The 10,846-nt window shown below is 39.5% G+C and overlaps 1 protein-coding gene across 3 annotated transcripts in view; it reads left to right on the forward strand.

Annotated features, from left to right (window-relative positions):
• ARHGAP6 (Rho GTPase activating protein 6) overlaps positions 1–10,846 on the forward strand; it is a 515,359-nt gene that overhangs the window by 445,048 nt on the left and 59,465 nt on the right. For all 3 annotated transcript variants that reach the window (XM_011994872.1, XM_011994873.1, XM_011994874.1), the window contains exon 3: positions 9,104–9,175. In XM_011994872.1, coding sequence (XP_011850262.1) covers positions 9,104–9,175 — 72 coding nt within the window. The remainder of the gene's footprint in view (positions 1–9,103; positions 9,176–10,846) is intronic.

The raw sequence follows: 10,846 nt of genomic DNA on the forward strand, positions 1-10,846 counted from the left end.
CTTGACATGAGGCCAGCAACTCACTCTGCCTGCAGAACATGCAACATATTTCCATGCCAGGGAGAGAAGGATGTGACGTCATTCATTCACTCATTCAGTCATTCCCTTATTCATCTATCTAATAGCTGTCAAGACTCCTAGTATGTGTTGGGCATTGTACTACATGCTAAGTATATAGAATCTCTTTTCTAAACTCAAAAAGTTGTAAGTAGGTGGTAGTAGTGGTCAGGGTAAAATACACTTGTGAAAGGAAGAAATTATAGTGACAAGTCCTATAATAGATGGCAAGTGATGGAGGATCCATAAGGAAGAAGGACAAATTATTTATAGTATAGATAGGGGAGACTTTACAACAGGAGAAGTTATCTGAGATTAGTTTGGAAGGATAAGAACAAAAAGGTACTCCAGTAGAAAATTGGGACAAAAAATAGAAAAATGGGGCATTTTAGTCTGGGAGTCATAAAAGGTGGGGTATACTTGGAAAGAATAAACTTTTTGTAGAACTATAAGAGATTTCAGGGTCTGTGTGAGTTATAGTTTCAGGAGATAAAGTCGAAGATATTTGGGTACAATATCTTGAGGTATATTATAAGCCAAGAGAGAATATAGGTTTTATTTTTGCAGGTCAGTGGTTCTCAATCGGGGGCAACTTTGTGCTCCCTCCCTGGGATACTTGGCAAGGTCTATATTTTTCTGTTACAACTGGGGAGGGGGGAAGGCTACTGGCATCTGGTAGATGGAGACCAGGGATCCACTAAGCATCCTACACTGTATAGGACAGTCCCGATGGCAAAGACTCTGCCCCAAATGTTGACAGTGCTAGAGTGAACAACTTTGCTCTAGATAATGGAGAGTAACTGAAAGATTTTACATATGGGAGAGAAGTAAAGAGGTACTTTCTAGGAAAGTGATGCAACACTTTCTAGGAGGTTTGCCACATCACAATGGTCATCAAAATGCTGGGTGTCAATAAGGGAAACAATATTCGCCTGCAGGGAGAAAGATCAACTAACTTCTTTAGCATCTACTTTGTGCTGGACAGTCAATGTGTTATACTAATCTCCCCATGATGTTGGCAACTGCTACTTTCTGCAGCAATGGGGACTATCAGATGAAACAGGATGAGACTAGAGGCTGGAAGACCATATAGATCAGTGTTTACTCTCACATGGAAACAGTGGAGGTCTGGACTGTAGCAGTGTCCATGGAGATGGAGATGTCAGAGCAAAGAGGAAGGTCAAATCAAAAGGAGTTCTTTACCAATTACATGTGAGAAGGGTTTAGCCACCAAATGGAAGGTTTACAGAATGACTTCGAGGTGGCTGGTTTGGAAGAGTGGGTAGCTGGAGAGACTGTAAAAGGAAGTCTCAGAGGGCAGGTATAGGGCTACCCACAGTTGTGACCTTTGAGGTGCCCATGGGAGGTTCAGATGTAGATGCCTGGTAAGCAAAGGGAAAAATAAGTCTCCAGTTGTAAAGAGACCTCAAACAGAGATGTGTTTAAGAGTTTGCAACATCACAATGGTCATCAAAACACTGGGTGTCATTAAGAGAAACAATATTTGCCTGCAGGGAGAAAGATCAACTAATTTATTGAGCATCTATTCTGTGCTGGACAGTCAATATGTTATCATCTCAGTCTCCCCATGATATTGCAAGGAGACTGAATGCAGACAGGCCCAGGAAGGTGCTCAAAGTCAGGCAGCCAGTCAGAGGCAGAGCCAAGCTTGGAGCAGTGTCTCATCAAAACCGATCCCCATCCATTCATTCTTTCAATATTATTTATAAAGTGAATTGCTGCATGGAGAGAAGAAGCCACAGAACAGGTTGAGAAAGAAGACCCTGAGACAGGAAAAGAAAAAGTGAAGAATGATGTCATCAAGTCCAAAGGAAGGAAGAACTTCAAGTAATAGTTTCAGTTATCAATTGTAAAAAGACTCAGAGTCAGACCAGAGGATGTTTCTGCCATAAATTGCTATCCAAATGATACCAAGTCATGCACACACACACAGAGTTTGTATCAGAGTTAGAATGTGTACACTGCATTAGACATCATCAGGGACTTGCTGTAGTGCAAGGAGCAAAAAACAGACAATAATTTGATGAAAAGTACTTAGAGTTTGAAGAAGTAGAGCCAGGAAGAACAGAAGGAAGGTAGGGTGGTTGCTAAAGGGAAGATATTTTACAGATGAAGATTCAGACTTGAGCGTAGATGTAGGCTGAAGGACTTCAGTTGAAACACCAAAGTTTGAGTATGTAGGAGTGAGGGTCTAAATGAGAGACTGAAGGAGTTGGCCTTGGAGTGGAGAAGGGTCCACTGTTCCTCTAAAATAGTGGTCTTCAATCTTGTTGGGCCTGTAGACTCTCTTGAGAACCTCGTGAAAGTTTTAGATGTCGCCCCAGAAAAACGTAACCATTCTGAAAACTGGGTATGATCTTAGGGAGTTCTTGCTAAAATCTCCTAAGCTTAAAATTTAACAGGCTCTCCTTGAGAGTGAAGAGGTGCTGTTAATGTCATTATAGAGGACAACAGGCTCCATCTAAGCTTCAAGCAATCCCAGACTGGTGAATTAGAAGTGGCTGGAGAATGTGATGAGCTGAATTTCCTCTGTGCTGGCATTGATTATTGAGGCATGACTGAATCACAGTAAGAGTTCCTCTGAAAAGAGCAGTTTGAGTTTGTTAGGAAAATGGTGCTCTGGAAATTGATTTATTTCAAACAATTCAACCCTGTAAAATCCTTGCAATATCCTTGTGTAAACCCAGGGTTATGTGGATGAGCTCTGAAAGCCACTGAAGTGGAAATTCCTAATTTAGAAAAGGCATCAGAAATGTTTCTGGAAATGTTTACACCTAGAATAGCAATTTGGTATATCCTGGGGGAAGTATCCAGAGTGAGGAAATCAACAGGAGCCCAAAGTTTTGCTTTCTATTTATTGAGTAAAAATATACTGATTGCTAGCCACATGACAAGACCTGTTCCAAGTGCTTTATGAATGAATTCATTAAATCCTCATCACAAGCCCATAGGTAGCTACTGTTATTATCCTCCATTTTACAGAGAGGGCAATGGAGGCATAGTGAGATAGCAGGGTTGATCTTGGTTTGGGTCAGGGAGTAGATTTGGAAAAAGGCTGTCTGTTTCCAGAGTCTGACCTCCCACTTTTACTCTATATTGAGAAAGTTTACATATCATAATATGTTCACACATTCACTCAGTCAAGTCTTTTTTTTTTTTTTTTTTTTTTGATACAGAGTCTTGCTCTGTCACCCAGGCTGGAGTGCAGTGGAACAATCTTGGCTCACTGCAACCTCCGCTTCCTGTGATTCTCCTGCCTCACCCTCCTGAGTAGCTGGAATTAAAGGCGCCCACCATCACACCCAGCAAATTTTTGTATTTTTAGTAAAGACAGGGTTTCACCGCGTAGGCCAGGCTGGTCTCAAACTCCTGACCTCAAATGACCTGCCCACCTGGGCCTCCCAAAGTGTGGGATTACAGGCGTGCATGCCCAGCCAATTCTTCTTATAAGCTTTCAAATATCATATTTGTTTAAGCACCTGTATTCTTTAGTGTTGTAAAGGTAACTATCCATCCTCTGACAGGGACTGTAGATGGAGGGAAATGCATCCAGGAATCTAATTTATCACACCAGGGTCCTATAGATAGATTTAGGGTTATGGGAACAGTACCTCATCACCGGTTATAGATTTTGAGAGCCTTCAATGAGCCACCTCTGAAGCCTTTTTAAAGATGGTTGGACATGCTTAGGCAGAGGGTGCCTGATTTGTGTGCTAAAGTTCCTTCAAATGAAGGAGTTTCAAGTGAACAGAAATTCTCAGGTGTTAAATGCTGCTACAACTCCAGAAAGACTGCCAACTCCTCCCAGATGACCAGAAACTTGGTCAACTTCTCTGCTAACTGACCTCTAAACAACTTTACCCATAATAGCTAAGAATACCAGCCAATACTTGCTGAGTATTTCCTGTGGACCAGGCTACACACACACACACACACATCCAGTTTGCACAGTGGTACAGTAGTGGAGGGTCATAAAAATAAGCATGCAAGTTGAAACCACCTGATATGGTTCAGCTATATCCCCACCCAAATCTCATCTTGTATTGTAGCTCCCATAATTCCCATGTGTGGTGAGGGGGACCCAGTGGGAGTTAATTGAATTATGGGGGCAGTTACCTCCAAGCTGCTATTCTCGTGATAGTGAGTTCTCACAAGATCTGATGGTTTTATAAGGGGCTTTTCCCCCACTTCACTCTGCACTTCTCCTTGCTGCTGCCATGTGAAGAAGGTAGTGTTTGCTTCCCCTTCCGCCATGATTATAAGTTTCCTGAGGCCTCCCCAGCCATGTGGAACTGTGAGTCATTTGAACTTCTTTCTTTTATAAATGACCGAGTCTCTGGTATGTTCTTATAGCAGCATGAGGACAGAGTAATACAGAGGACCTGCTTTGATACTGGATAGTCCTGTGAGCAAGTTCTGAATTTATCATCTCACACCTCCTGCCCATGTACAAGTTACTTACTCTGTCCTAATCTGTCTCCTTATCTGTAAAATGGGAAGAATAATATTGGCTTCATAGAATTGCTGTGAGGATGTAATAAGATTTTGGATACTAAGCACTTAGCTTATAGTACTTACTCAATAAACACTGACTATTTATTACTACTGTGTGCTGTATCACAGGGAAGTTGTGGTGGTCAGATGAGATCATTGGCATTCAGATATTTAGAAAAGTTAAACACTTAAGAACTTTCTTCCAAAGGACTTTGTTGCTGAGTTTTCAGGCCCATTCCATGAATGTAACTAACTCTCATATTAGTGCACTTCTGCAAAAATGATGAGGTCTTTTGTTATTGTTTTTATTGAGGAATAACATATATAGTAATGTACATAAATATGAGTGTGCACAGCTCGATAAGTTTTTAATATGTGAATGACATGTTACTACCAACCAGATCAAGATATAGAACATGCTCAGCACCCTGGAAGATTCCCTCATACCCTCTTTCAGGTAATATTTATTCCCCAAAGGTAACCCTTACTCTTCCTTCTGTCACCTAAACAAATCTTTCCTTGGACAATATTTTTATTATTATCTCTAGAATTAATTGTAATATGGAAAATACCAGTTTATAAGCCTCATTCTCTGAATATGATCACTTTAAAATTAGGAGATATGTACTTCATTGCTTAGACCCAACCCAAAAGCTCCATCTGACTTCCTGGCTTTGGACAGTGCTGACATGTCCTCAGGGCATGCCCTGCACTGGGCTATTCACTTGGAAGGAGACAAACGCCTAGGAAGCCTAGTTTCACCCTCAGAGAGCTAGTCTAACTAGAGAAAGAAGCCTTAAAATGGAACACCATCCCTAACAGCAAATGAATCCATAAAAAGCATGTCTCAGGGAGCAATCTCATGTTTTCTTGTTTTCGACCCTCCTGAAGACACTGTTTGGTATTGGTATGTCCCAAGAGGATGCCCAGATTAACCACCTCCCACACAGTTGGGTCCTTTGCTTTGGGGTCACTAGGACGGGGAAAGCTTGCTGCCTTGCCATCTGCTATTGTGTCACAGGTGTCTGTGAGGTCTCTCAGGTAGGACATGGTTTCCTCTGGACACATTAATGAGGACTTGCACAATTCCTAGTAAAAAGAGGGCAAAGGGTGGCCAATCCCTATGTGCTTGTTCCAAGATGTATTTTATCAGGGCATGCTACCCAAGTTCTTCCTGCAGGTCACTTGTCTGTAAGACAGTGCACACACTGGGAGCAGTTAGCAAGCACGCAGTTATCACCATATGCACCATGAAAACACTTATGTGCAGTATTGGTAGTTGTGGAGCTTGCATTTCTTTAAAAGACAGAATGGCATTTAATCACAGTTATTGCCATCCAAGGAGTTGGTGGAACATAAACTGTTCTGTATGGTTGCAAGCACATAAGCCTCTTGAGCTTTCTCACAAAGTTTTCTGTGCTTTATGAGAACAAAAGATGAGACATTTTATTCTTCAAAAATGGGGGACTCCAAGGCAAACCACAGATTAATCACAAAGGAGAAGAGGAATAAGCAGTTTCACCGTGCATCTCTGGTCATTTTGCTGAGGATTTTAAAAGAGAAAATGGTGTGCTAACGCAATGCTTCATTTCACATTATTGCATGTCATCCATCATTTTGTATAGTTACCTATTCATAACATTCACCTCTATCTAATTAAGTGAAAAATTTTTGTTGTAAGTAATTAAGTATTTTTTAATAGGCCAGCATTCTCAAAGATCATACTTTGCCTATAAGGGGACTTCAAGGTGTTGTCTGGAGTTTTGGAGTTTAAGGTATATATTATCCTTGTGGGATTATGTAAACTCTCATATTTATGGGAATGTAAATGAGCAAAACTATTTTGAAAAGTTTGATTTTACCAAATAAAGTCTGAAATTACATATACATAGATCCAGCAATGCAACTTTTACATATACCCTGGAGTGGTGGTTCCAGACTTTAATGTGAACCAGACTTTAATGTGCACCATAATCCCTTAGAGGGTGTGTTCAAACACACATTGCTGAGTGACACCCCAGAGTTCCAGATTTAGCATATCTGGAGTGGGACCATAGACAATTTGTACCTCTAGCAGGTTCCCAGGTGATACTGATGCTGCTGGTCCCAGAACTATACTTTAAGAACCACTGTCTCAGGGAGACTTGTATACGTACATGCTTGTAAGAAGACATGAGCAAAATTTTTCAAAAACGTTGTTCCTAATAACCCCAAGTTAGAAACAACTCAAATACCATCAACAGTTCAATGAGGAAATGAACTGTGGTATATTCATACCAAAAACCCCTACTATATAGCAATCAAGAGGAATGATCTACAGCTACCTGCCTCAACAGGATGAATCTCATTAAGTGTTGGTGAACAAAATAAACAAGGCAAGAAACAGTATCCATAATGTGATTCCATCTGTTTGCATCCCAAAACAGGAAAAACAAAATCATATTCTTTATAAATGCATGAATAGATGGTAAAACTATGAATAAAATCTGATAAGTCATCATTGCAAAAGTCACACTAGTAATTATCTGGGGCTAGGAAGAGGGAAGAATACAGGTGGTTTCTCAGGTACTAGCAATAGTCTACATCTTAACTTGGCTTAACTTGGCTATTAGATATGTTGGAGTTGGACTTATGGTTATTATTTAGACAGAACATTTATATTTATACACATCTACATAGAATACATCTCATAAGTTTTTTAAAAGTTCTTAAGAATCATTCTATCTTTTAAAAATAATGTCCTCTATCTGGTGTGTATTCTGACTCTTTGACAGCTTGTTTGAATTTTAGGATCTTCCCATTTGTTATGAAAAATTAAATCTCAAGCTTTAATAGATGGTTTAATTATTCTGCTGGGTCAACTATTTAAATGAAAGAATTTTTGTTACTGTCAAATACATTTGAGATATGGACTAGCTATGAACAAAGTGTTACAGAGTAAAAGACCTGTAAGGCCTAATTGGAGAACAGATTAGATCTTGTACAGTTAGTATGTTTACGATCTGTGTAATAAGTCAGGCAGGCCCTAGTAGATCATCTTTTAGATGTTGTTCATATCTATGAACATATACATAATGGAAGAGATTGATGGCTGTTGCCATCAAATACATTACAACTGATTTAGATAATTTCCCCTATAAAAATTACGTGACTACAAGAATGAAGATTCTTATGAACTATTTTCTTTTGGTGACAGAAGAGTCATTTTTGAAATCTTTGAAAAGAAGGAAGGACTGAATGTGCCTGTTGATTATATTGTGATATTCTTTTGCCTCCAAAAAATGAGGAGTTAGGGACATCTGCAACTCTGTGAGGATACCAGGAACGCTCATTTCTGTTTCATAATGCTTACTCTGTTTTATCCTGATATTATAGTCTTGCTTTTAAATGTATTGGACTGAATCTCTTTCTTTACATTTTTAGTGTGTCCTGTACAAACAATTCTTAATCATTTTTTTCACCATACGTTTCCTTGCGGCATGGTCTGCATGTCCCCTATTTGATGACAGTGTGGATTCTGAATTTGCACCTCCCACATGCTAAATTGACAGCTGCATAACCTCAAAATGCATTCTGGCAATGATGAATGCCAATATTTTATGATGACAGCCCAGGAATTTGATTGCAGCTGCCCAGTGATATGAGTGGTATCTTTATTATTTGGTGAGTTAAACAGACACATTAAGTACATTTGTTGTAAATACTAGACTGTAAAAGAATGTATTTCTTACTTATTATAGTGAACAATGAGAAACAACCAAAATGTTCATCAATGGAGGAATGGTTGACTCAATTACAATATAGCTATAACATGGAACTCTCCACAAAGAAAGTAGCCTGACCTGTGTCAGGCTCCCTGTGAAGAGCTTTATATGTGTTGTTTCATTTCATTCTCACAACAACCTTGTGAAATTCCCATTTTATTCTGGATATTAGCCCTTTGTCAGATGAGTAGATTGCAAAAATGTTCTCCCATTCTGTAGGTTGTCTGTTCCCTCTGATGGTAGTTTCTTTTGCTGTGCAGAAGCGCTACCTAACTTCAAACTATCCTACAAGGCTACAGTAACCAAAACAGCATGGTACTGTTCTATGGACTTCCAAATCCATTTTCTTATCCAGTTGTACTCTCCTAGCTCATGAATGTCAAAGCTATATATGCTGTTAATTCTCTTCTCATGGAGATTTGGTTCAAGATGAACATTAAGTTATGTAACCACAGAGAAGAGGAAGAGACTTAGATAATAGTAAAATTACACCTATCTAAATGTCAAAGCTAAATTACTTCCAAAGGAGGTACGTTTCCTATACATTCCATGACTGAAAGGAAATTCAAGAATATACACCAAAATTCTGGTGATATGTGCTATCCAAGTCAGGATTTTCATGTATTCTCAGAGCTGTTACTTGTTTAAAATGTCAAATTATAAGTGAAGTAAGAGAAAAGCCATACTTTTGCTCAAATGTAATTATTGATACTGTAAAATATCACTTCTATGTTTATCTTTATAACTTCTCCTTTTAATATTTATAGATGGACAAAAGAGAAAGAAATCTTTAAGAAAGAAACTGGATTCACTAGGAAAGGAGAAAAATAAAGACAAAGGTAAAAGATAAAGTAACTAATGTAAATGCATCTTCCATGGAGCATAATGGTTAAATTTGGTGGGGTTATTGAATTGCGTAGGTATACATGGTTCAACTCTGTTATGAAAACTGGATTTCTACAATGAAATGTCATTAAGGGCTGTTTTGGTCTACTCTTCTGTGTTTGAGCAATCCTGTACTGAACTGATGAATTCAGCTGGTTTGAGGAGAGTGTGACCTCAGCCAAGTTTATGGTTCCAATTATTATTTTGACCAATCAGCTATACATAAAGAGGATCTGGGTTGAGAAGCCATGGACAGCATCTCTAACGCTAACCAGCTGTCTGGCAAATCCAGACAGGCAGGGTTAGTTGAATGAGAGTTTGAATTCACCTACCATGACTACTGGAAAGAAACAGTCTCATCCTCATGGGTTACTGAAGATAGGCCATTCTCAGCATTTTTTTTTCCGCCCAGTTGAAAAATATTTATTTGTAACCAATGTGAATGCTTATGTTTTACTTTGTTACATTGCCTCAGCCAAGACAGGTTAAAGCAAATGCCCTTAATATTTTGGGGGTCACAGAGCCCTTTAAGAAGCATTGACAATGATGATGCTTTATCAAAGGCCTGAAACTCATCCAATGCCCACCCTGCCACCCCCTAAATTTAAAATTCCCACATTAGATATTCACTTAAGCATTTTCCTTTTTAAAAATCCAGGAACATTAGGGAATTGTCAGTGGCTATTAGTCTTTTTTCGTTTTCTTTCTTTTTTTTTTTTTTTTCTTGAGGTGGAGTCTTGCTTTGTCACCCAGGCTGGAGTACAGTGGCACGATCTTTGCTCACTGCAACCTCCACCTCCTGGGTTCACACCATTCTCCTGCCTCAGCCTCCTAAGTAGCTGGGACTACAGGCGCCTGCCACCACACCTGGCTAGTTTTTTTGGGGGGGGTTGTTTTTTTGTTTGTTTGTTTTTGTATTTTTAGTAGAGACGGGGTTTCACCGTGTTAGCCAGAATGGTCTCGAGCTCCTGACCTCGTGATCTGCCCACCTCGGCCTCCCAAAGTGCTGGAATTATAGGCTTGAGCCACCGCGCCCGGCCTAGTATTTTTTTTAAACTCTTGTTTTAGGTTCAGGGGTACATGTGTATGTTTGTTAAATAGGTAAATTTTGTGTTGCAAGGGTTTGTTGTACAGATTATTTCATCACCCAGCTAATCACCATTGTACCCAACAGGTGGTTTTTCAATTCTCACTTTCCTCCCACCCTCCACCCTCAAGTAGGCCCCAGTGTGTCTTGTTCCCTTCTTTGTGTCCATATCAACATGTTTAGGTCCCACTTGTAAGTGCATTCTCAGCATGTTTTTTTGTACAACAAAATTTGTTTTTTAAAATATATATAAATGAAATATAATGGTTGAACATGAGAGGGCGATTCTTTTTTGTTATACTTTAAGTTCTAGGGTACATGTGCATAACGTGCAGATTACATATGTATACATGTGCCATGTTGGTGTGCTGCACCCATTAACTCATCGTTTACATTAGGTGTATCTCCTAATGCTATCCCTCTCCCCTGCCCCCTCCCTACAATAGGACCTGGTGTGTGATGTTCCCCTTCCTGTGTCCAAGTGATCTCATTGCTCAATTCCCACCTATGAGTGAGAACATGCGGTATTTGGTTTTCT

This window comes from Mandrillus leucophaeus, unplaced genomic scaffold, assembly GCF_000951045.1.
Source record: "Mandrillus leucophaeus isolate KB7577 unplaced genomic scaffold, Mleu.le_1.0 Scaffold462, whole genome shotgun sequence".
Taxonomy (NCBI): domain Eukaryota; kingdom Metazoa; phylum Chordata; class Mammalia; order Primates; family Cercopithecidae; genus Mandrillus; species Mandrillus leucophaeus.